The sequence below is a fragment of the Vitis vinifera genome, chromosome 12 (genome assembly GCF_030704535.1).
Source record: "Vitis vinifera cultivar Pinot Noir 40024 chromosome 12, ASM3070453v1".
Classification (NCBI taxonomy): Eukaryota; Viridiplantae; Streptophyta; class Magnoliopsida; order Vitales; family Vitaceae; genus Vitis; species Vitis vinifera.
In genome coordinates this window covers 72,779-98,689 of record NC_081816.1, presented here as the reverse complement: position 1 = coordinate 98,689, position 25,911 = coordinate 72,779, and the positions used below count along the sequence as shown (strand labels likewise).

Here is a 25,911-nt window from a genome sequence, read left to right as displayed (position 1 = left end):
CTTGAAATTGGGACAATAACACCATGTCCAAAAGGGGTTTGTGAACCCTTGTTGCTCATCAATCAAATTACATCTGTATTTGAGTTATTACTGGACTTCTAATCCTCATTCAAAGCACTATAAAATAGGTTTATTGGTGGCGTGTGAATGCATATCAATTCTGAATGTTTGGGTGAGAAACACTATACTAGAAAAAAGGTCGAATTGGTTTTAATTTTCCTTTTGATTGAAGATATTGATCTTTCTTAGGCAAGCTCCAACAACAACAACAACAAAAACAAAAAAAAACAAAACAAAACAAAAGGAACCGATATTTAATTGAGACTTATCTCAATATTTGACTACTCACCAACATCTAATGGAAACTAGACCAATGTACCTGTTGCAATATTTTATTATCAATATTCATGGAAAAGAGGAGATGCAAAAGGTTTCTAGCCGGTCGTTTTTCCCATAGTCTTGTTGTCTAGTGCTTTGGCAAGAAGCCATTCTCTTGAAAGCTTTTAACAGCATCCACAAGAGTCTCTTCTAGTGGCCGATACTTCCATCCCAAACCCTGCAACTTCTCCGAACTTAGCTTCAAACCCTCCACTGCAGTGTAGCTACCATTACAGAGATAAAACTGAGTATACCAAAGACTAGAAGAAAAAAAGATTGCATAATATACACGACATTTCACTTCGAGTCTCTAGTACAATTGAGCCTACCTTTTAGGATAATTGTAATTAGGATACATACTCTTCAACTTCTCTACTAATTCTTGTGTTGATATTGTATATGATGAACATATGTATCTTCCTTGTGCCTCAGGTTTCTCATATACCAAAAGAATTGCTTCAGCTAAATCACGAACATCAATAATAGGACGATCTTTATTTTCCACGGATTCAGGTCCATCTAATATCCAGGAAACGTAATCCAAGAGAGTAAATGTAGAGCAAAGAAGTTAGAAAAAGGAATTGTACCTCAAGAGTATAATGTAAAACACATATTTTATATATATTTGTGACACAGATTTGGTCCACAAGAGAGCTTTAGTCAGAGAAGGAACCTTTCAAATATGTTAAGAGAACGTAGCTGCTGGCATTCAGTGTGGGTTGCAACATGGGCCCGAAAACAAAGGATGGACAAACTGTTGCAATGTCCAATTCACTTGTCCTTGCATGCTTCCAAGTTTCACTCTCTGCCAGTGTTTTCGATAGGAAATAATAGTTCTGCCATTCATATGAAACATTGGAGCTTAGTTAATTTATATAGATTCAGCCAATTCTTAAGAATTAATTTCTAAACATCTTATATAGCCTCTTGCTCAAAAATATTCCACCCCTTGCCTTTACTGGAAAGATCCTTCTGGAGTTTATAACTCTCAATTCTGAATTAGGTTAACATCCTTGTTGCAGTAATAACTTTCAATGAAATGATCTTCCAAAAGGATATATGAAATGAAAGGATTCCCATTTAATATTTAGTAATTTCTCAAATTTGTATAATCATCTTGTGAATTCTTTTTAAAAAATATGATCATTGATATTGATTAAAAGAACCTTTAAAAAGTACTTTGCAGCCCAACTAAATACAGTTTAAAACAGATTAGTTTAGCAAAATCCAGTAGTGTTATTAGTTCATCAAACCAAAGTAGAAGTCACATGAACCGAACTAGACCTTTAACACCTAGAATGACAGTATTTGGATGCGAAAAGAATAACGAATTTTAATTGGGTCATTGCATACCTCGGGTGCCTTACAAATCTCAGGGTCAGACCAGCATTCTTCATCCTTTGGACGATCCTTAGGCCAGCTTGGGTTGAGGATGACTGCAGCAACAGATGACACTACCACAACTTTCTTCACTCTGGCCGTCTCACATGCCTTTAGTATATTTATCGTACCCACTACAGCAGGCTCTACCACTTCTGCCTACGTAAATTTTGCTAAAAAATAAGGCCACATGCATGTGAGTCAGAAGAATCACATGTATCATGTATCATGTACAGAAACCTTCATTTTCCAATTTCCGTTTTGATAATTAGAGTCAAGGTTGAGGTTAGTTCTCCATCATTCCATAGCAAAGATTTAGAAGGCATGACATCTCTGGATGGGAAGCAAATCATCATATAAAATAAAATAATGGGAAAATGGGTACTGAAAATATATATTGGGAATGGATTCTACCAATTTGGGTCTTTTGGAAAAACAAAATAAGCTATTTTGTTTTTAGAAATGTGAATACGTTAAGAAAATCAATTATAAAAATATAAAAATGCAACTGGCAATGTGAGAATTAAGTATTTGCTCAAACATGTCCCTATCTCTTTCTCGATGTTGTGCTTACAGTTTTAGTTCTTTTTTGAAAATAATAGTTTTAATTTTAGGATATAAAAAAGTCCCATGATTTTAAATGAGATTTTACTTCATATATATATATATATATATATATATATATATATATATATATATTTTTATGGCGATCAAATCACAAGAAAATAGTTACCTGGGGATTGGATACTTTGGGGTAAAGATTAGGGCTGGCAATATGGAAGACTCCAGTGCAACCATCAATGGCAGCACAAAGGCCATCGTAGTCCAACAAGTCTGCCTTGAACAGTTTCAAATTCTCTGAAGCCTTCTCCAATTTTTTCAGATGACTGTTCTTTCCATCACCTGATCAAATGGAGATTTTGAATGAGGGAAATTGAACATGAAAAACCCAGAAATGAAATGGAAATTAAAAGAGGGAGAGAGAGAAGCAGATCACATGGCTCTCTGACAGTTCCATGAACAATAAAACCCTTTGAAAGCAGAAGCTTGACAACCCATGAAGCTATGTAACCTCCTGCACCTGTGATACACACCCTTTCCTTCTCTTCTTTCTCAGCCATCTCTTTCTTTCTCACGAAAACACAGATACATCGGCGTTGAAATATATATATATATATAAAAGGATATGAAATAATTTCAAATTTTGAAAAATATCCTTTTCTTTTTAAAGCAGAGAAAATTGTTTTTTTTTTTTTTTTCATTTTGAATAAAAATACCTTTCATAAAAATTGATTATTCCCACGTCCACTAAAATGCTTTTTGACAAAATATAAACAGTTTTTTTAAAAATAAAATTGTATTTACAATTTAAAAAACAGACATAATTTTTGTAAAGTATGAAATATTTTAGATTTGGTCCAAATATTTTTATATAATATATACATGTATATATGTTAAAAATGATTTGAACATTATACTAGAATTTGTTCTCCATTTTATTTTATTTGAATTGGATCCACTTATATTATAAGTAATATTAAATATTAAAAATAAAAAGTTTTGACTTAAACAATTTTTATTTTATTTTAGTTTTTATCATCTTTTACCTTATGTTCCCCTTTAAGGGGATAAATAAAAATAAAAATAAAAATAATATAAACAAAGCACAATTAAAATGAGAGTAAAAAATATGACTTTCATTGATTGTTGTTCAATTTACACAACATTTGCAAAAGCTAGAGGAGTTGGAGAGTTGGTTTTTCTCATTTTTTCCGATTTTTTCCAAATGTCTCTCTTTGTTTCACTCTTCCCTTTTTTATACATGAACTTTTTAAAAGATGACAAAAGAAAACCATCTACTAGGTCTATAGGCTTTTCAGATAGTAAATGATGAGTCTTTTCAAAAAGGAAGACGAGTGATAGATCTTGTATCCTATCTGCGTAGTGTCGCATAATGCAAATATTTATGTGCATGGCGTTTTTTGTCTTTTTGTCTTTTCTTTCTTCTCTTTTTGTCTTTTCCTTCTATGACCACGTATTCCTGTTGGTATGGCTGCCTTTTGACAAGACCACTTGAAATGCAACTTTAATGCATAAATATAGTTTTTATAGTTTTTAAAGATGGATGAAAAGATACGAAAATCTTAAGTACACCTATACTTTCATTTTATATATATTTTTTTATAATTAAAGAGTCTTTTAATTGTCTTGATCTTGCATCCATTGGATTTTTTGATGAATTTCTAAAGTAACACCCGAAATTATTTATAATTAAAATCAATTAATAACTTAACCATGATTTTTTATCATCAAAGTACGATTAGGAGAACCCTTAAACTAACAAAATATATTATGGTATTCTTAAGTAAATGAATTTTCATATGTTTTTTCTTATTTTATATAATTTATTAAATTGGAATGTGCTAAATATTAAGAAATTTTTATTTTAGGAAAAGATAAGTTGAAAATAAATAAGGAACCTACTTCATTTTCAAAATTAAATTCTTAGAGAATTTTCCTCAAAATAAATCTTTTAAGATTTTAGATCTCTAAGAATCTTTTTATTTTAAGGAAGAAGTTTTATTTTTCTAAGTATTAAATAAAATCTTTCATTTTTAGCACAAAATTCTAATTTAAGGATAAAAATTATTTTGGAAAAATCTATAATAGATAATTCATGATTAAGATATTTTACCAAGTTAGTATTTCAAATAAAATAAATTAAAGTAATTTTTAGATTTTTCTTAAGAAAATAAATTTTCATGGAAAGTTTTTTCCAATGTTATTTTTTTTGTAACCGGTTGTTATTAAAATCTATTGCTATTTCTTTAGAACTATTTGTTTATTAAACTTTAGGAGGTTTCCTTGTTCTTTCTCAATGAGAGAAGGAAAACTATACCTATAATTAGTCTTCCAAGCCTTCCCCCTGAAGAGAATGAGGAAACCATTTTATTTGGATAGTTTAATGATAAGGAATAAGATAACAATTCTTTTAACATAGGAGTCCCAATTTAAAAGGTAAATAATGGATTTGAAAAATCTCATGATAGATAATTTATGTTAAGAAGGGTTACCAAAATAACTTTAGAAAGTTTTAGTAATTTAATGGAGACATAAAATATTTTGACAATACTTTCCAAAGTGGATTATTTAATTCATTTTTGGAAATAAATATTTTTGGGAGTTTTTCATAGAGCATATTTTATCTATTAAAAGATTACTAAAAGTTTTTGTTTCTGGTTGTATTTAATGGAATAAATTATTATGAAGTTTTCATGGAAATGTTTATTAATTTGGAAAGGTGTAAAGAATAAGGAAAGTAAATTTTATCAGGATTTTTTAATATAAGAAACAAAAGTTCATTTTCTAGATAAGGTGCTCTCAAAATTATTCAAAATCTCATAAATTGGTAATTTTCTTATTACATCAGAGATTCCAACTTGGAAAATAAATATTTTGGAAATTTTCATTATCGATAATTTATCATTAAAATATTATTACCAAAAGGCTTAGTAATTTGATGGAAATAAATTTATTTGAAACTTTTTCTAAATAAAATATTTATTAATTGGATTTATGAAGGAGAATGAGAATTCATTCTACTATTATACTAGATTTCCAATTAGGAAATAAATATTTTTGAAAATTCTCAAAGTAGATAATTTATTCATTAAGGAAATTACTAATGGTTTTAAAATGCTATTATTTATCTTAAAAGATTAAGTGGGGAAGGGTCTTAAGCAAACCCATGACCTCCATTGTCGAGCCCAACTTGATTTGGGTTCATCACCAGCCCCAAGGTGGGTTAGTCTTAAGAATCAGAACATATGGACTTTCCACATTGACGAGAGTAGATATGTCTAAAGTAGGAGCGACCACCTCCACGGTGGGGTTCTTTACTTGGTGACATTGATAGTTCAAGGATAATGGTTATACACTTGACATTGGATATGAAATGGTAGAATCGCCCCACATGGTCCCACTTACATAGTCCATATGCCAAATAAAAAGAATGTTGATCTTGCCTTTAGATATTTTTCATGGTTAAGGCAGAGGGATCAATCTGAGAGGGTCTCTAACTAGTGATAAGGTCATGACCGCCCCACGTAGGTTTGATTCTTATGATACTAGGATACCTTGCAAAAAGACATGTAGTTTGAGAACACTACAATTTTGCTAAATTAATTACCAATTGCCTTGAATGCTCAATTATGTCACATGTTTGGTCATATTCTTTGTTACGTATATCATGTTGGTTTTATTATCACTTTCTTTCTCACCTTGGACCAAGTCCAACTAATTAGTTGGACTAATTTTATTTTGGATATAGTAACTAATTTCATAGAAACTAGTTTAGATAGAGCTAGTTATTCCCTATGAATTAACCTAGCAAAAGGAAAGAGTGGTATATCAAGATGGTATTAGACGGGTTAGAAAACCAAGTATCTACTACTTAGACCTTTGGATAATGTGTTACAATAGCAACACATGTTTATTACTAGAGTTAGTCATTCTTTTAGGTTGTATATTAGTTTATCTTTTATAGTTTTCTTCCCATCGAGAGTTTGTTAGCCTTAGGTTGTACATAGAGATGATATATTCTATCTAGTAGGCATGTTGTTAGTTTTTCCAAGTTGTTGTGCATAAGGTGTTGCATTTTAAGGTATGTTCATTTGACATTTTTGGACCTAGGTCTATGGTTTTGTGTTTCGTGGGTCATTGATCGATTCCTTAAGTGAGTCATGTTAGTTAGAGTCTTAGGGACCTAGCTAATTTCTTCTAGGTGATAAGGTGAGATGCTTATTAGAGTTAGTGGGATTGTCATTTTTTGTTATGTCAAGGTTTGTCATCCTAGTTGTTGACGTTGGAGTTAGTCATCTTCGTTGTTGAGTCTGTGTTAGTCTTGTGGTAAAGTCGGAATCTATATCCCTTGTAAAGTGTTTTGACTTATCAATACCTATTTCTACTCGTAGATGTAAATTGTAGACTTGATCTTTTTCGTTAAGTATATGTTTGTGTCTTTCGTTAAGTATATGTTTGTGTCTTGTGATGATTTTTTATTTGAGGCTTGTATCACTTTTGTATGATGATCATTAAGCCTAATCCATCATGAAGGATATTGAGCCCATTGACCTAGGACTAGAGGTTTGACTTAGAGAGTTCGCAACTGTAACACTTTTTGTCTTATGATTAGAGTTGTACCTCACCCACTTCCACACCTTAACTTTTTGTACATGGACCTATCTATTGTAAGCCCTATACAACACTATCCTTTGATGCCATTGCATGACCTTTGCATTCCTTGTACAATTCTTGGCTTGTACAACACCATTACCTTTACTTTCTACCCCTTCTTCAATCGAGCTAGGTAGAGTTTGAGAAGATTGAACTCGAGGTGATTTTGCATGATGAGGAGCATTTTGTGATGAGTGAGTTGGTTGTTTCACAAGATTATTGACTATTCTATGGTTGAGGGAAGCATCTTGAGGTTATTACAAAGCATCCAGAATGGGATATTTACGTACGATTTCAGAGGGGTTGAATGACTATATTTTGATGGATACTAGTATTTAGTTTTTACCATGTGAGAGTTTAAGAGCATGATGTTTCAAGTTGTGGTCAAAGAATAGGTGACCATCATCTCAAGAGCTTGTTTACCTGATAGTCCTAACACACAGAGTTATCGCTTGCTAGCTAGTTGAGTCATGTTCATTTAGTTTTTTCATTCGTCACACACTTACCTTTTTCCTTATAAATTGAGTTGGGGCCCCTTGGCACATCTTTTTTTATGGATAGGAACTCTTAGGTTATGAATTTTACAATTTATTCATCTTATTTGCCTTGATCCTTTTTGTTTTCTCATCCATACCTCTTCTTAGTATTTTGTTGTCTTTATTTGAGTTATTTGTTCATTATTCCTGTCACCATGAGTTTGTTTTGTACATGCGGGTTGGTTTTCTAGTATATATATCAAGGTTTGCCCAAACTGTCTTAGGATCCCTGTACATTTTTCCCTTGATTCATTGGTTTGATTTTTGTTAAAAAAAAAATATGATGTCAATCTTTGTTGGCAATTTGCGTGATAGTTTTGATATTTCAATTGTATATATTCATTTTATCTATACATTGACTTATGATTGAGTTATGGGTTCTATCCCTGATTATGACATTTTTTTTCTCTTATACTCGATTACACTTTGCATTCAGAGTTTTATTCTCATTCATCTTGGTCATGTTCTTTTTGCTTGTGTATCGAGTTAGCACTCATCAACATTGTCTACTCTACCTTTAGCCATTATACTATTCTTTTGATTCCCTTGAGCCCATTTCAAAATGCCACCCTTGTCCTTCCTATTTCTTTCACCCCTTTACATGGATATGTATAGTACTTCCATTGATTTATTATTATTTTCATCGATTTCATTTTTTCTTTCATTCAATCATCCATGTTATGGAGCATCTATGAAGTCCATGATCTTGAAGGCTTTTTATCTGTTGCATTGTATATGTTAGAGGCATGGGGATTTTATCATTAGGATTATTAAGCCTAGTCTCCCTTCACTTCTTTTCCCTATTACCTTAGCCTATGTTATGTCTCGAGTCTTAAGACCACCTTGAGGCCATGACATCAACATTATGATTGATAACTCACACATGGGCAACATTTGAGATTGGTTTGAGATCACTTGGAGCATGATGGATAAGGAGCTATGAGAGAGTTTATAGTAGGGCTTAGCTATCTCATCGGTGATGGATTTTTTAGATGATGATTTACATTGGAGCATAGGCACCTCAAAGTGTTCATATTGGGGCATAACCCTCTTATTGGTGATTGATTTTTGAGACAACAATTAATATAAAAGCATAGCCACTTCATTCCTTCTCATGGAGCATAGTGGATCAAGAGTCATAAGGATCATATTTGTATATTATCCATTTTTTAGACATAGGGATAGAGTTTGATTTTGATTTAACGATTTATACTAAGACATAGCCATTATGTTTGTTTCCTTATACCAAGGCATATTCATCTTCCAAAGGAGATTTGATTTTCCTTTCACATTACAGTATGATGAGACTTTGGGGAGTAGAAGTTTATCTTGCTTAGATTGTATATGTTACAGTATAGCCATTCTAGAGATAACCTCATATCAAGGTATGATCATTCCAAGCATATTGGGGCATACTTCTCTCATTAGTGCTTGATTTTGGAGGAGATTACTTGGTTCAAGGCTTACCCATTTTGGCACATTTCAACTTGATATATTCATACTAAGACATAGCCACTTCAGAGAGTATTTTTATTAGAGCATAGCCACTTCACTCATTTTCGTATACTAAGGCATAACCACTTTCTTGGAGGTGATCATATTCTTTTCATATTAGAGTATGAGAGATGGTTGGGAATATTGATTTGATGTCTTTTATATTAAGGCATAACCATTTGAGAAATTATTCATACTAGGGCACAACCACTTTATTGATCTTCTCTTACATTGGGATCCAACCACTTACTTGAGGTTTCTGATGGATTATAAAGAGGATGATGTCTTAGATTTAGTCTTCTCAGCATACCTAGTTTGATTTAGACACTAACCTATATTTGTCACATACCTAGACACCACACCTTGGATATTTTTGCACCTATATCTTGTTTTGAGCCCACCAATCTCATGTTCATGACATATGACCTTAAGATCTCCTATCTAGAGAAGAATGTAGACCAATCCCAAGTTTCCTAGTTGAAATTTCATGTGTATTTTGGATATCAGGTTCAAAATCCCCATGATTATAAGACCTATTAGACCATCGATGGGTTTGCGATGATGTTTTCATTTTGGTTGTTGACATGTCATGACTTATGCATTTAAATTTAGAGTTTTGGTTAGTTTTGTTTCTGTCTATCATTTGTTTTTGTTTTGATAGGATAGTCCCAAGACGCATAATCCTATTGAGTTTTTTTTTTTTAATAGAAGATTAGATGTTTTCATCTTGTTGTCGACGGGTGTATCCTAGAGTATAGTAATTGTTTTGTAGCATTTTATATCTTTTGTTTTTTCCTTTTGTAGTCTTATGTCATTTGTTTTTTGGTTTTTGCAACCATATCTTTTGTATCTTCTTAGTTATCATTCAGACCCTGAGTTACACCATTAATTCATTTTTGTCTTACCTTCTATCAACCTCGAGCCACACCTTTAAGTCACCATTTGGCCTTAGCTATACCTTTAGGTATCTTTAGGTTTCTTCTACTTTCGATATCTATCTTGCCCACTGATCAACCTGAGTTTTACTATTAGATTATCTCTTTATTATTGCGGATGGGCATTATGATTAGATCATATGATCATTTATCATTTGGCCTCAAGTTATGCCTTTAGATCATCATTTGGCTCGAAGCCACATTTTGAGCATTATCCTAGTCGTCTCTTCGATCATCGTGACTATGTCTTACTATTAGAATGTCCAACCTTTTATGTCTTTTTAGTGTCGCACCCTAAATGTCTGACCCTTTTAGTTTCCTATTAATATTGCACCCTCACTGTTAGGCGTTTCTTTTTTATGTTCTTGTTAGTATCACGCCCTGATTTTTCGATTTTTATTTATTTTTAGTTTTTTAAATGTCATGCCACGATTGTCCAATCTTTTTATGTTTCTATTAGTGTCACACCCTGATTGTTAAGCCTTTTTATGTTTTTTTTAGTGTTGTGCACTAACTATCCAATATTTTTTATGTTTTCCTAGAATTGCGCCTGATTGTCCAGTTTCTTTGTGTTTTTTTAATGTCACACCCTAACTATTTGACATTTCCTTTTTAGTTTGCTTTTAATGCCACATCCTTGACTATCCAACCTTTTTCATGTTTCATGTTAGTGCCGCACCCTGACTGTCCAGCCTTCTTTATGTTTTCCCTGTGTCGCACTCTGATTGTTTAACTTCTTTGTGTTTTCCTAAGTGTCACATCCTGATTGTTCATCATCTTTTATTTTTATTTTTTTATAGTTGTGCCTTAACTATCTGATTTCTTTGTGTTTTAATAATGTAGCGTTTTAACTGTCCAACCTTTTTTATATTTTCCTAGTGTGGCGCCCTAACTATTCAGTTTCCTTTATGTTTTCCTAGAGTTGCACCATGACTGTCCAACCTCTATTATGTTTTTCTAGAGTTGTGCCCTAATTTTCCAAACTCCTTTATGTTTTCCTAGAGTCGTGTCCTGACTATCCGACCTCTTTTATGTTTTCTTAGTGTTGCAACCTAACTGTTCAACCTCCTTTATGTTTTCCTAGAGGCACACTTTGACTATCTGACTTTTTTATGTTTTTTTGGTGTCGTACCCTATCTTTTCAACCTCTTTTATGTTTTCCTAGAGTCGCACCTTAATTTCTTTTCGTTTTTCCCTCCTTTTGTTTACTCGTCATTTCCCATTTTTTTTATAGCATGGTCCCTAGTGTTTCACGTAGACATTGTCACTATCCTATTCAACAAGCCCTTCGTTAAGGTCCACATGGATGTTACATGTTTCCTTACTGGCATATTGATGAGCATATTTAATGACCTTATAGAGGTCGTATCATATTAGGACAAATTTGATGGTCTTTCTTGTTTTTTGATAGAGTTCACTTCATTTTGTTTGTGTATACACTTATTTCACTCGTGGACTCTACCAAAGATGGACATATTTGTATACCCAAAATTTGTCCCTAATTTATTTTTACATTAATTTTGAACCCAATTTTATCCTTAAATTTCAATCCCGATTACATTCGATTTTTTTTTTTTTGGCTCATTCATACCATTTGAATATTAGTTTTTATTATTTTGTATTTTTATGTTTATTTGATTTTTATTATATTATATTATTTTTATTTTTATTTTTGTCTTTTTTGTCTTTTTTTTTCTTTTTATCTCTCTCATTCCACTTCTCTTCCTTCCTATGTCTAGGAGACTCCCCCCTTATCTTTTTCTTTCCCCTTCTCTTTTCTCCTATTTTTTTTTCTTTTTCTTTTTCTTTTTTTTCTTTTTTCTTATTTTTTCTTTCTTTCCTCTTCATCCCATTTCCTTCTCTTTTTCCTTTCTTTCTTCCCCCACCTACCCACACCTCCAAACACCCTACTACCACACGCACCGTCTCTCTTCTTCTTTCTTTCATTTTTTTTCTTTCTTTTTTTCTCTTCCTTTCTCTTCTTTTTCTTCTTCTTTTCTCTATTTTCCCCTCACCACAGTGTCTTCCATTGTCTACGGTTACTGTCGCTACTTCCAACGACATGACACCAATGCCACACCATTTTTGACGACCCCCTTATCTCACCTCTCTCTCTCTTTCATTTTTCTCTCCATTCCTCTCACCCATGGAAAATCATCATCCCATTGCATCTCAATCCTAGGGCTACAAAATGGGTAAGTTTTTATTCTCTCTTTTTTTCTTTAATTTCTATAGTAATTGTTTTTGGATTTGGGTTTGAATTTTGTTGACTTGGGCTTGATTGCATTTTGGGCTTTACATATTAAATTGAGCTCGATTTTGGTTGTGGATTTGGGTTTGCATATTAAATTAGGCTTAAATTATGAAATATTGAATTTAGGCTTAATTGAATTTATTTTGATTTCTTATATTTGGACTTGATTGAATGTACTTGCATATTAATTATTAATTTGGAATTTTTTATTCGGGGTTATACCATGTGGGATATTTCTGTTGGGCTTTATTTTTTAATTTGGGTTATTTTTTATTGGTGGGATTTATTTGACTGATTTGAGATTGCTTTTGAACTTATTGAAAGCTTTGAACATTTATGAGCATTCAATTTTGGACTCATTTTTATTTTGCATGGCCCATTGCACTACTCATATTGGTATTATATTGGTTGAGTACGGATTCGTGACGTTTGGAGGGTTGAATTTCATGGAACAAAATAAGGCTTAGAAAGGCTGTGAATGGGTCATTGAGTTTGTTATAAGTTTGTTTTAGTACACATTTTATTTCCCCACTTCTATTTAATTTCATTTCTATTGATTCTTGTACATTTTTTTTTCTTTTTTGTATATATTTATTGAGTATATATAATAACTCAAAAATTTTGTTTTGATGAAAGAGTTTAGTAATTATGTTTTAATAAAATAATAATTCAAAAAATATTCTTTTTAATAAAAGAAGGTTTTCTTAATAATAAAAAATTAAATGATTTTAGAGAAATGCAAAAAATTGTTTTTAATAAAAGTTCTAATTTTTTTAATAACAACTATCCAGAAATTTATTTGTTTAGTAAAAACTGTCCAAAATTTTGATTTTTAAATAAACTTGTCCAAAAGTTAATTTTAATAAAATCATCGGAAAAAATGTTTTTTAAATAAAACTTTCTTTCCTCGATAAGAATGATTAAAAATAATTTTTGTAAATAGAGACCTTAAAGATTTTTTAAATAAGAATAGGATGAGAGTCATTTTTTTAAATTAAAGTTGTAAAAATTGTTTTCTTAATAAATTTGGATTGAAAATATTTTCATAAATAGAAATTAAATTGACATATTTTTGTAAATAAAGTTATAAAATATCATTCTTTTTTTAGTAAAAGTAAGCAAAAATATTTTTTATTGTCAACTTGATTTTTTTGTTTAATGAATTCTTTTGTTAAAATAAGTGCAAATAAGTTTCTTGAAAATAAAAATTGAATATCAAATCAAATAATTTGTTAAAAATAAATTGAAACTTTTTTATATATAAATAAGTTGAAGTTATTAACTCAAAATTATTTTTTTAATACAAATAAATTCTTTCAAAGTTTCCTAAAATTGCGTTGTAATGTTTGAAATAATAATAAAAAAATTATAATTAACCTAAATTAATTTGTGTACTTCTCTTTCCATATATTTCTAAATTAATTTGTGTATATCACTTTTTATATATTTTGCCTATTCTTGTGATATTATTTTTACCGTGACTTGTACATATATATTTGTATGAATTTTTTCTATTGATATCCACAATAAATTAATTAATCACCACAATTCTCTTCATTCATTTAGTAGAAACCATTAGCATATAAGTTTAAAAGGGTGTTACAACTTATCATCACACCTTCTCAACATGTAACCCGCTCAATAGGTAACTCGATCCCGAATCCATTTTTTGTTCACAAACTTGTTCTTTTTCCAAATAAAAAGTCGCACAAAAATTTTTTTTTTTCTTATTTTTTCCCTCTTAAAACTAAGCAAAAACAAATAACAACTCCAACTTTTTCAAAAAAATCAAATTTTCACATAAAAAAGGAATCTCACCATTGAATAGGGACATATGTAAAAAATGTGACTGCACAACAAGACATTTAATTTCTCACATTGGTTTAAATTCTTTCATTAACTAAGCAAGAAACAAAGGAGGTACATTTCCCTAGAAGCATCTCTCGAGGGCATGTTTTGAATGTTTTAAAAGTAAGCAATGAGAATGTGACTCTTGTTTGAATTAACTACTAAAGATAAAAACATTTAATAAAAATTCACTCTCACCAGAACCATAAACACATTCTTATGAGATTTTGATTCCTTCTCTTTCAACTCCATTTGATTCCTTCTTCTCTTGCAACTCCATTATCATTCCTGTTCCTGATTCATCCTTAAATTCATCCTTCATAGAATTTTTTTTACCTATTTTCAAATTTATTAATACTCTGATTCACTAGCTGTACTTTGATTAAGAAAAGAAGGTAACTCTCCAAGAGAGAAAAAGCAAAGGCTATCTATTGAAAGTAGACGCCAAACAAAACTAACAAATACAGAGAGAATAGGACCATAAATTTTACATGTGTATGCCATAAGTCTTTCAGCAAGACCTGACTTTCTGGTCCAAACAAGAAAGCTTGGAGATAGATAAAAGTATTATTCAGAGTTTTTTTTTTTTTTTTTTTTTTTGGTAAAAAATGTATTTCTAAAAAATGTCATGACAGAAAAAAAAAAAGTGCTTTTTGCCAACAAGATCAGCTCTTCTCCAGCCTTCTGCAACAACTTTGCACTTCAGCAGTGAGGCTAGTAAGTAATATTGTATAGAAAAAATTGACATACAACTGGCGGTACACCAATCAAGAGAACATCCGGAGAAAGTTATTGGCATACGCCATTGGCTTCACATCAGGGTGTGGCTGCAATTTCATCACAAAAAGAAATAAGAGGACAAGTTACACTTTTAACCATCTATAAACCAAGTTGACAAAATTTAGCAGAAGGATCTTTCAGAAAACACAGGCTACTCACCACTGCTGAAAATGTGACAATGTTTGGCTTCAGATCTGGGGCTTCAAAACGAATAAAAGCACCCTTGTTGCCCATCTGCAACAGCCAATCACATACCCAAGTTATATGTAATCTCTTGCATCATAATTAAAACACATCATAAGTATGTAAAATCAATGCAAAATTATCTGAAAATGATATTCCAAAAATATAATGTTCTGACAACTAATCAGTATGAAATTTCATTACAAATCCAAGCTCCTTATAAGCAACAAATATATAAAATATATCCATACTCCAAGAACGAATATTGCAGATCACCTAAAAGACCAATATATGTTCCATAGTCTAATGAGTGAGATGAATAAAAACAATATTTTCTCACTCCTGATAAGATAAGCTCCATACAATGGGCTCTGCTGTTTTGACTACTTTTGCAATTTCTTTAGAGACTTCTCATATGTGATAAAATTGCAAGGAACAGTGGTTCATACTGGTAGACAAGGGCTCAACAGCTTCATGAGGCCTACATTTCTAAATACATATACATATGTGATGTCCCCTGGAGGAGTTTAGTCGAATGTACACGAGTTCTAAGCTTTCAAATCCAAGGAACTATTAAAAAGGTTAAGCCTCACATACCTGATCACAATAGTTTGGAGCAGAAAACACAGTAATAAGCTTGCCATCATGTTCAATCTCATAGCCTTCATCCTTTACTTCATGAGATCGCACAACTAAATCTGTCAAACAAGCCATGTGCATGAAGAGAGTGACTTCAACAAAATATGACCATAAATAATATACAAATTAGTAGAGAAGTACCTAGATTGTTTTCTTGCAAGAATCTTTTTGTCACATCTACACCAAAGGAAAGACCTACACCCCGCTTGCTAGGGCCTCTTCCAGGGTAAGGTTGGGGATCACTCCACAGCAGTTCACACATCAATCCTTATGGAATACCAGATAAATATTAAAGGTACTTAGTAATCAATAAACATAAGCAGTGAAGAAGCAGAGGATCATGCCTTAGAATGATCTTACATAAAAAAAAATCCAAGTTTACCTTATCCAGAGTAAACAGCAGAAGTGAGATAAAGGACAAGAAAGAAAAATACTGAGACTACAATATGAACTCTGCACATGGTAATTTGTATTTTAAAATATTTTCTTGAACAGAAACAACTATGCACATGCTACTACTACTAATAATTTGTATTTAAAAATATTTTCTTGAACAATAACTATACAAAGTGCATTTGTGAAATTAAGAATTAGAATATTAAATCAAGTGCTGAGATAACTTCATTTATGTTAGTTCTTTTTATAAATTCTGAGGCTACAATTAAAAAAACAAAAAAAAACTGTTATTGTCATGATTTATTATTTTCATTTGTTAGAATTGATAATAAATTGATATTTATTTTAATCATGGACATTCAAAATATTTTTATTAAATGTGTGAATGAATTATCTTTTGTTGAACTACAAAGTGATGCAGGTTGAAGTATTCTTCCTAATTAGTTTAATTGGAGATATTCTGCAGATGGACATATTTGTGGGGAACCCTACATATTAAGTGATTATGCATGTGACAAATTCTATAAAAAACCGATCATATGTTGCACAATTGTGAATTTATGCATTAATGGGGGGCCAGGGCCCCTAGGTAGAGCCCAAAAAGAAGAACAGCATCGTGTCCCTAGTGATGGAGGACCCCAAAGTAACCTCAAGAAGATTCCATTAGGAATATAATAGGGGGGTGCAGACACACATCCTTGGGTGAGAGTCCTAAAGCAAAATTTTATATTATTGTGGTATTAGCCAAGATTAAATATTTTGTTTTTAATGTGGGCTTCAAGATAAAACATGGTTGGTGAAAATGATTATACCCTCTTGTATGATTTTAACTGGATGATGAATTAGCTACCAATTAATAAGAATATGACCTTGGTCATTACCTACATTGGTTAAGTTTAATTTTGACATAGGTGAATGCATTACTTTTAATGCCATATTTGGAATTATTTCATCATTTTAACCAGAAGTTTACACATACCAATGTCCACCCCAGTTTTGGAACCTCAAATTAGCTTGTGTCCTTCCAATATTTCATGGATTTAAGATTTAGATGTGACAGATAACTCCTATTACCTTTCTTCCACTGCTCATCATTAAACAATTTTGAATTTTTGAGAATTTGTAATTAGTCACCTTCTATTATATCATCTTCTAGGATGCATGATATGAGATATATCTTACCCATGGTACCAAAACAAAACCAGACAAAACAAAACCAGCATGTTTTACTAATGAATAGATAAAGGTACCAATAGCAAGTATGCAAGCAACAAAAAGATTTAATCATTTCAATTATAACCTATGCAAAGTCCATTTGATCGAGGCATTGAGATGACTGATATACAAAAGCAAATGAATAAATAAATAATTAACTACTCCACTAGGACTAAACAGCCCCGATAAAAACTAAATTTTCGCTGAATGCCAAAATTCCAAGGTAGGGCTGTGTTAGATTGTGATCATCATGCACAAATGTTGAGATTAGGCTGCTATGCTCTATTCAATCATTAGAGGCTGTATATGTGAAACTTTCATGTGCTAAGAAGATTGAATTTTTTGCTTCTGAGGATCTTTAATGGTGACATCAATTCATAAGGTTATAGAACATGTTCTCCATTCATGTTTTTTTTCCTTTTTCTTCTCGCAGCTTCACAACTGGGATAAATAAGAGTTCCTCTAAGTCATGCCAAATTTGTTAAGCTTCCATGTTTACACAAAGGATCCTCACCCTGAATCAAAATGAAAAAGAAATACAGTTTTTCCTCTTTTTTTGTTCTCTTTTTTATTTGGCAAGTGAAACACATTATATAATTGACAATTTAATTATAACTATTTACCAATAGTGGTAGGATTGGAAGAGAATGCATCTTGATATTAATAGAAGCTTGAGGAAAAAAGTACAGAATGAACAGCATATCTAGCTTACCTTCCTCAGGAGGCTCACAAAACCGGTCAATTGCTCTAATGTCAGAGAGCTTCACTCCATCAACACTGAATAGACCTCCATGAACTACAAAGATCTTTTCGTTTATTACATGAGCCAAAGGTAAACAACAGAACACTTCGGCAAAGAGTTCCACAAATGTTTCACTCAACTTGGATCTGACCTCCCCTTCAAAACCATATATCTTGTTCATGCTCTTGCTCTCGTGATTTCCTCTAGAGAGATATATAGCTGAAGATTTTTTGAACCAGTCAACAAGATGTTACATGAGAATAAAATTAGTTGTGATTTTGTTACTTAGAGAGCATGAAACAAAGGAAGAGGAAACAAAGTAATGCATGGTAATTGTAGAAAGAAATGAAGAAAATGCTGTTATTTTTACACATAAAAACCCAGACAAGCAAAAAAGAAAGGCTGAATTAAACATATCAATGGCAAATTTCAGGACCAAGGCAAAATATGAAATGAACCTAATAATAGAGACCTGCTTAGGCACAATTGTATTCAAATATGATTTACTCATCAGTACCAAAAGCAGATGGCCTTGAATATTACTATAAATATATGTTGTTCAACAGCCATAAACAGAATTAGCAAAAATGTACTTCTTGATATGCTAATGAGAAAAACAAGAATCAGCAAAATGTAGATTCTATTTCCACATGTTACCCTTTCAGAAAGGAATGATTGTTTGTCAGTGCCAAACCTTGTAAGCAAAGCTCACGCAGAGAAGACAAAGAGCAGAAGAATTGCAGAGGGAATACCTGATGGAGACATGCACTTAAATGCAAACAGTGTGAGGATGACCTCTAAAGAAAAGGATCCTCTATCCACAAAATCACCATTAAATAGATAGGGGTTCTCTTCTGAGGGAAGTCCATTGAGGTCAAAAATATTTAATAGATCATAGAACTGCAAGCATATCAAGATGGGTGTAAGTCCCTCCAAATTCCAAAATAGCAAACAGAAAAAAGAAAAGGCAATAAAAATAGTTTGGAACATAAAGACAGAGCTAAAAGAGATTAAATTAAGTAAACAATATGGAACGTCCATGTCACTGTATCAGAAATCAGTGGATGCAAGATGCCTAGGTGCCAATACAAGGCAAAAAAACTGATTTACTACACATTCTAGACATAATGCTTAAATGGAGAAAGATATTACAAAACACTTTTAAGCATCCAGATTTCCTCTCCAGGAATATAAGGCAGAGCTATAAATGGGCATCAAAAAATCTTCAGGCAGGATTGGAAAATTAATTTGAGAACTGATCTTTCAAGCTTTTACAAGAACAAGAAAGCATAAATCAATTATGATTGCAACTTGCAATGTAGTAGATTGCATTTAATATGTAGAATAGTTATCCTTTTAATGAATAACAGTTTATCCAATGGGACGGCATAAACACATGGTCACTAATGGGTGTATTCATTACAACAAACTATATGTGAAACCAAAGTTCGGTTAATCTCGGTTTTGATGATAACAAAACAAGGTTTGAAACTAATGATTATATTTCAAGTGTGATTAGGCAAGAAGATTTCCAAAGTAGCAATCACAAAGACAAAATCAAGACAAAGAGAAATCAATAAGAAGAAGAAGACCTCAAAGAGAAGTTCTTTTCAAGACCTAAGCTTTATAGGATCTCTTTGTAAGGTTGGTTGTTGGTGCATTAGGTATTTCATGCATTACATTATTAATTTATGCACCAAAATCATTCAAAAGTAATGTTGAATATAATGTATGTATAGTATACTATCTTTCCTTATTAATATAGGTCATATGTATGGTAGTTAGGACTCCTAGCCTTGTATATATATATATCTCTCAATTGTAAGTAAAAATAGATGAATGAAAATAAGGTTTTTCTCCTTTCTCTCTCTCTTTCAACATGGTATCAGAGCCAAGGAAGAAAACCTAATTCTTTCCTGTTTTTCCGTGTCATCAACTCCGGGAAACCTTCCGGTGACCGTGTTTCTTTCCGGTCACCGTGTTTCTTTCCGGTCACCTTTCCCATCTCCCAATACTTTCCGGTCAGTCGGATCGTCGCTAGAAACCACTCACCGCCGGCGAAATTTTCCGGCGAACTTTCCGGCGAACTTTCCGGCGAACTATTTTTCCGACACCGACCATACCAGAAGGAGCGCCTGGAGGAGATCTCCACCTTTTGTGAAGACACCAGCACCAAAAGAGGAGCCACGCGCCGTCCACGCGCGATTTTCGGTCGGCGGCTGCATCTCACGCGCCGGCGCGTGGGGGCGCGTGAGGCATATTCCGGCCACTTCCGACACCTCTCCAGGCTCGTCCGGCGCCGTCTTGGCCTTCTAGCCCCCCGGCAGTCCTCCCCGAGCCCTGCATCTCCATTTTTTTCCCTGTTTTTGGCTTTCTTGCCATTCCGGCCACCTCCGACAGGGCTCCCCCTCCATCTCCGAGGCTTGGGTGCTGCTTCTCTTCCTCTCCAGGCACGTCACGAACCTTTTCTCCATTGATTGCACCTCTCACAGCCGTGGTTTCACTTTTTTTCTCTCTCCGCCGAAATCTGAACCCATCTTAGGGCTCTCTTCGATCCAAATACGTGAATATGACCACCAAAAATCAGATCTTTACCTCTGTTATCTCTGGATCTCCTATGATTACCTCAGAGAAATTGGTTGGCAGTGAGAATTATCTCTCCTGGTCTGCTTCTGTTGAACTTTGGTTTATGGGTCAAGGATATGAGGATCACTTGGTTACCCAGGAGGCAGATATCCCTGAGGTTGACCGCGTACAGTGGCGGAAGATAGATGCACAGTTATGTAGTGTATTATGGCAATCGGTTGATCCCCGGATTCTTCTTCATCTTCAGGCCTATAAAACTTGTTTTAAGTTTTGGACTCAGGCCAAAGGATTATACACGAATGATATCCAGCGTCTTTATAAGGTGGCTTCTGCTATTGTCCATCTCAGCCAACAGGACTTGGACCTATCTACTTATATTGGTCAGATTGCCTCTCTTAAGGAGCAGTTCCTGACTGTGATGCCTCTTACTCCTGATGTTGGGGCTCAACAAACACAACTTGACAAGTTCTTCATGGTTCTTACTCTTATTGGCCTCCGTCCGGATCTTGAGCCTATTCGTGATCAGATTCTTGGCAGTTCATCAGTTCCGTCCTTGGATGATGTGTTTGCTCGCCTCCTGCGTATCTCGTCCACTCAGACTTTGACATCTGATAGCGCTTCAGATTCTTCTGTGTTAGTTTCTCAAACTACCTCTCGAGGAGGACGCAGTGGTACCCGAGGTAGAGGCCAACGTCCTCAATGCACCTATTGCAATAAACTTGGCCACACTCGCGATCGTTGCTATCAGTTACATGGAAGACCTCCTCGCACTGCCCATATGGCCCAGTCCTCTGATTCTCTGTTGCCTCAGCCTCCGAGCTCCTCCGCATCTCAGACATCTCAGGCTTCTATTGCCTCTGTTGCCCAGCCTGGTAATGCCTCTGCCTGCCTTACCCACACATCTTCTCTTGGACCCTGGATTCTAGATTCTGGAGCATCTGATCACCTATCTGGTAATAAGGATCTTTTCTCCTCTATTACTACTACCTCTGATTTACCTACTGTTACCTTAGCTAATGGTTCTCAAACTGTGGCTAAAGGTATTGGTTTGGCCCTTCCTCTGCCTTCTCTACCTCTCACTTCTGTCCTTTATACTCCTGAATGTCCTTTTAATCTTATTTCCATCAGCAAAATCACTCGTACTCTTAATTGCTCTATTACATTTTCTGATAAATTTGTGACCTTGAAGGACCGGAGTACGGGGAAGACGATTGGCATAGGACGTGAGTCTCAAGGCCTCTATCACCTCACCTCAGATTCATCTCCTGCAGTTTGCATTTCCACTGATGCTCCTCTCCTCATTCACAATCGTCTGGGCCACCCTAGTCTCTCCAAGTTCCAGAAGATGGTTCCTCGTTTTTCCACTTTGTCGTCGCTTCCGTGTGAGTCATGTCAGCTTGGGAAACATACTCGTGTCTCGTTCCCAAAGCGTTTGAATAATCGGGCAAAGTCTCCTTTTGAGCTTGTTCACACTGATGTTTGGGGTCCTTGTCGGACTGCGTCTACTTTAGGATTTCAGTATTTTGTCACTTTCATTGATGACTATTCTCGATGTACTTGGTTATTTTTAATGAAAAATCGAGCTGAGTTATTCTCAATTTTCCAGAAATTTTATACTGAAATCCAAACCCAGTTCAATATTTCTATTCGTGTGTTACGCAGTGACAATGCCAGGGAATATTTTTCAGCCCAATTTACTTCGTTTATGTCTCATCATGGGATTCTTCATCAGTCTTCTTGTGCTCATACTCCTCAACAAAATGGGGTAGCTGAACGCAAGAATCGACATCTTGTTGAGACAGCTCGTACTCTCCTCCTCCATAGTCACGTTCCTTTTCGCTTTTGGGGGGACGCTGTTCTTACCGCTTGTTATTTGATTAATCGTATGCCCTCCTCTGTCTTACATGATCAGATTCCTCACTCCCTTCTTTTCCCTGACCAACCACTTTATTTCCTTCCTCCTCGTGTCTTTGGTTGTACTTGCTTTGTTCATATTCTCACTCCTGGACAGGACAAGCTTTCCGCCAAAGCCATGAAGTGCCTCTTCTTGGGATATTCCAGACTTCAGAAGGGTTATCGTTGTTATTCCCTTGAGACTCATCGGTACTTTATCTCCGCTGATGTCACCTTTTTTGAGGACTCACCCTTCTTTTCCACCACTTCTGAGTCTCTTCCTGTTTCTGAAGTCTTGCCCATTCCCATTGTCTCCCCACCTGAAGCTATGCCCCCTCGACCACTTCAGGTTTATCATCGTCGTCCTCGTGTCGTTGCTCCTCTCCCTTTTCCTGAGGCACCTGCTGACTCACTTCCTATCCCTTCGGCTTCACCTGCCCCGGCTCTGCCTTCTCCTAATGACTTACCCATTGCTGTTCGGAAAGGTACTCGCTCTACTCGTAATCCTCATCCTATTTACAATTTTTTGAGTTATCATCGATTATCTTCACCCTATTCTGCTTTTGTTTCTGCTATATCCTCTGTTTCTCTTCCCAAGAGCACCCATGAAGCTCTTTCCCATCCAGGCTGGCGACAGGCAATGGTGGATGAAATGGCTGCTCTGCACTCTAATGGCACTTGGGATCTTGTTGTTTTACCCCCTGGTAAATCTACAGTTGGTTGTCGTTGGGTCTATGCAGTTAAGGTTGGTCCTGATGGTCAGGTTGATCGCCTTAAGGCCCGCTTAGTTGCTAAAGGCTATACTCAAGTTTATGGTTCTGATTATGGTGACACATTCTCCCCTGTTGCCAAGATTGCTTCTGTCCGCTTGCTTCTCTCCATGGCTGCTATGTGTTCTTGGCCTCTTTATCAGTTGGATATTAAAAATGCCTTCCTTCATGGTGATCTTGCCGAGGAAGTTTATATGGAGCAACCTCCTGGTTTTGTTGCTCAGGGGGAGTCTGGTTTAGTGTGCAGGTTACGCCGTTCTCTATATGGCTTGAAACAATCTCCTCGAGCATGGTTTAGCCGTTTTAGTTCTGTTGTTCAAGAGTTTGGCATGCTTCGCAGTACAGCAGACCATTCAGTTTTTTATCATCATAACTCCTTGGGGCAGTGTATTTATCTGGTTGTTTATGTGGACGACATCGTCATTACAGGCAGTGATCAGGATGGTATACAGAAACTAAAGCAACATCTTTTTACCCACTTTCAGACCAAAGACTTGGGGAAACTCAAGTATTTCTTGGGAATTGAGATAGCTCAATCTAGTTCTGGTGTGGTCCTTTCCCAAAGGAAGTATGCTTTAGACATCCTGGAAGAAACCGGTATGTTAGACTGTAAACCGGTAGACACACCTATGGATCCGAATGTCAAACTTGTACCAGGACAGGGGGAGCCTTTAGGAGACCCCGGGAGATATCGACGACTCGTAGGTAAATTGAACTATCTCACCATTACTCGTCCAGACATTTCTTTTCCTGTGAGTGTTGTTAGTCAATTCCTACAGTCACCATGTGATAGCCATTGGGATGCCGTAATCCGTATTCTTCGATATATCAAAAGTACACCAGGCCAAGGTGTATTGTACGAGAACAGAGGTCATACTCAAGTTGTTGGTTACACAGATGCAGATTGGGCTGGCTCACCCACAGATAGACGTTCCACTTCAGGGTACTGTGTTTTTATTGGAGGTAATCTAATATCTTGGAAGAGTAAGAAACAAGATGTAGTGGCCAGATCTAGCGCTGAAGCCGAGTATCGAGCTATGGCTTTGGCAACATGTGAACTCATATGGTTGAGACATCTTCTTCAGGAGTTGCGATTTGGAAAGGATGAACAGATGAAACTCATCTGTGATAACCAGGCCGCATTACATATTGCATCCAATCCAGTCTTTCATGAAAGGACCAAGCATATTGAAGTTGACTGTCATTTCATTAGAGAGAAGATCGCATCAGGATGTGTTGCTACAAGTTTTGTCAATTCAAATGATCAACTAGCAGACATCTTCACTAAATCTCTCAGAGGTCCTAGGATTAAATATATTTGTAACAAGCTTGGTGCATATGACGTATATGCTCCAGCTTGAGGGGGAGTGTTGAATATAATGTATGTATAGTATACTATCTTTCCTTATTAATATAGGTCATATGTATGGTAGTTAGGACTCCTAGCCTTGTATATATATATATCTCTCAATTGTAAGTAAAAATAGATGAATGAAAATAAGGTTTTTCTCCTTTCTCTCTCTCTTTCAACAAGTAATTTTGTTTTAAATCCTTTAAAATTAGATGATTTCATGTTTTCAACTAAAATCTAGTGTCAAATGTTTTCCAAATTTGTTAAAAAGGTTTTAAGTTGAAAATGATGATTGTTGAGACAAAAACGACTCAACCGGTTGAACTGGATGAGGAACCGGTCGACCCCCAGCTCAAGCGGTCTAAAGGTACAAAAACTTTCTCTTTCTTCCAGAACGCTTGTTCAACCAATCAAGGGACGGTCGAGATCCGATCAAGGGACGGTTGAGGTCCAACGTTCACTTGTCAAGCATTAAATGCTAACGGCTAGTCAATCGGTCGACCCCAAACTCGACCGGTCAAACCCCCAACAGGTAGTTTGGTCGTTTTCCTTTATAAAAATGCTTTAATCTTCATTGTTTCTAAAGCTTAACCTTCCTAAACCTTTCTTGAATATATTTGAGCCTTGGGAGAGTGTTTTTTAGTGCACAATTGTTCTAAAACTTGCATATCATTAGTACACCATTCAATCATAATTTTCTTGTATCATTTGAGCCTTAAAGTTTTGTACTAGGATTTTGTGAGATCATTTACTATCTTCATTTGTAAATCTTTGAGAGGAAGAATCTAAATGTGAGGCATCACTTAGGGATTCTCAAGTGTGGGGTATCATTTGAGGGGTTATTCAAGAGTAAGGTATTTCTTTAGGTTTGTAAAGGGCGCTTGGAGCCAAAAGTCCAAGAAGGTGGATTGGAACCATAATCCAATTGTATTACTTGAAGGCTTGGTTTGGAAGCCTTGAATTAGTGGAACCTCAAGCTTGGGATTGAAGCTAGAGGAGAGTGGACGTAGGCTGAGTTTCGCCGAACCACTATAAAAATCTTGTGTTTGCATTCTCTCTTCCCTACTTTTTTACTTTATATGCAATTGTCTTCATATTGTGTTATTATATATTTGCATATAATTATCTCTTTCATTCACATAATTTAAATTTGCAAAAAGAAACCATCACCCTCCCTCTAGGGTGATTACCATAGGTTGGATTAGCCCAATTTTTTCTAACACTATAAACTACTATAAAAGCTAGGACTTCAACTTGGGTTGGCTTAAGTCAAGCCAGCCCAAGCTTTGAGCAGTT

The 25,911-nt window shown here is 34.6% G+C and overlaps 2 protein-coding genes across 5 annotated transcripts in view; both read right to left on the bottom strand.

The window, feature by feature from the left end:
- Positions 1-295: 295 nt before the first annotated feature.
- Positions 296-2,895, bottom strand: LOC100264246 (cinnamoyl-CoA reductase 1). The gene is made up of 6 exons (XM_002280059.3): positions 2,756-2,895; positions 2,492-2,661; positions 1,732-1,917; positions 1,052-1,214; positions 708-897; positions 296-602 (listed from the first exon to the last, which is right to left on the bottom strand). Exons 1-6 carry the CDS (start codon positions 2,877-2,879, stop codon positions 467-469), a joined length of 969 nt encoding a protein of 322 aa, XP_002280095.1. The 5' UTR covers positions 2,880-2,895; the 3' UTR covers positions 296-466.
- Positions 2,896-14,469: 11,574 nt separating this feature from the next.
- LOC100259074 (serine/threonine-protein phosphatase 5) overlaps positions 14,470-25,911 on the bottom strand; it is a 67,115-nt gene continuing 55,673 nt past the window's right edge. For all 4 annotated transcript variants that reach the window (XM_010658652.3, XM_059741371.1, XM_002280075.5 and 1 more), the window contains 6 exons: positions 18,768-18,915; positions 17,986-18,234; positions 15,804-15,929; positions 15,621-15,721; positions 15,000-15,074; positions 14,470-14,887 (listed from right to left, as the gene is read on the bottom strand). In XM_010658652.3, coding sequence (XP_010656954.1) covers positions 14,828-14,887; positions 15,000-15,074; positions 15,621-15,721; positions 15,804-15,929; positions 17,986-18,234; positions 18,768-18,915 — 759 coding nt within the window. In that variant the 3' untranslated portion in view covers positions 14,470-14,827. The remainder of the gene's footprint in view (positions 14,888-14,999; positions 15,075-15,620; positions 15,722-15,803; positions 15,930-17,985; positions 18,235-18,767; positions 18,916-25,911) is intronic.

Excerpts from the sequence above, each read along its gene's own strand:
- LOC100264246 (XM_002280059.3), bottom strand. The coding sequence starts at position 2,879 with ATGGCTGAGAAAGAAGAGAAGGAAAGGGTGTGTATCACAGGTGCAGGA. Across the intron at positions 898-1,051 it reads TCTCTTAACATATTTGAAAG|ATGGACCTGAATCCGTGGAA; the intron begins GTTCCTTCTCTG and ends CCTGGATATTAG. Across the intron at positions 603-707 it reads AATTACAATTATCCTAAAAG|CTACACTGCAGTGGAGGGTT; the intron begins GTAGGCTCAATT and ends CTGTAATGGTAG.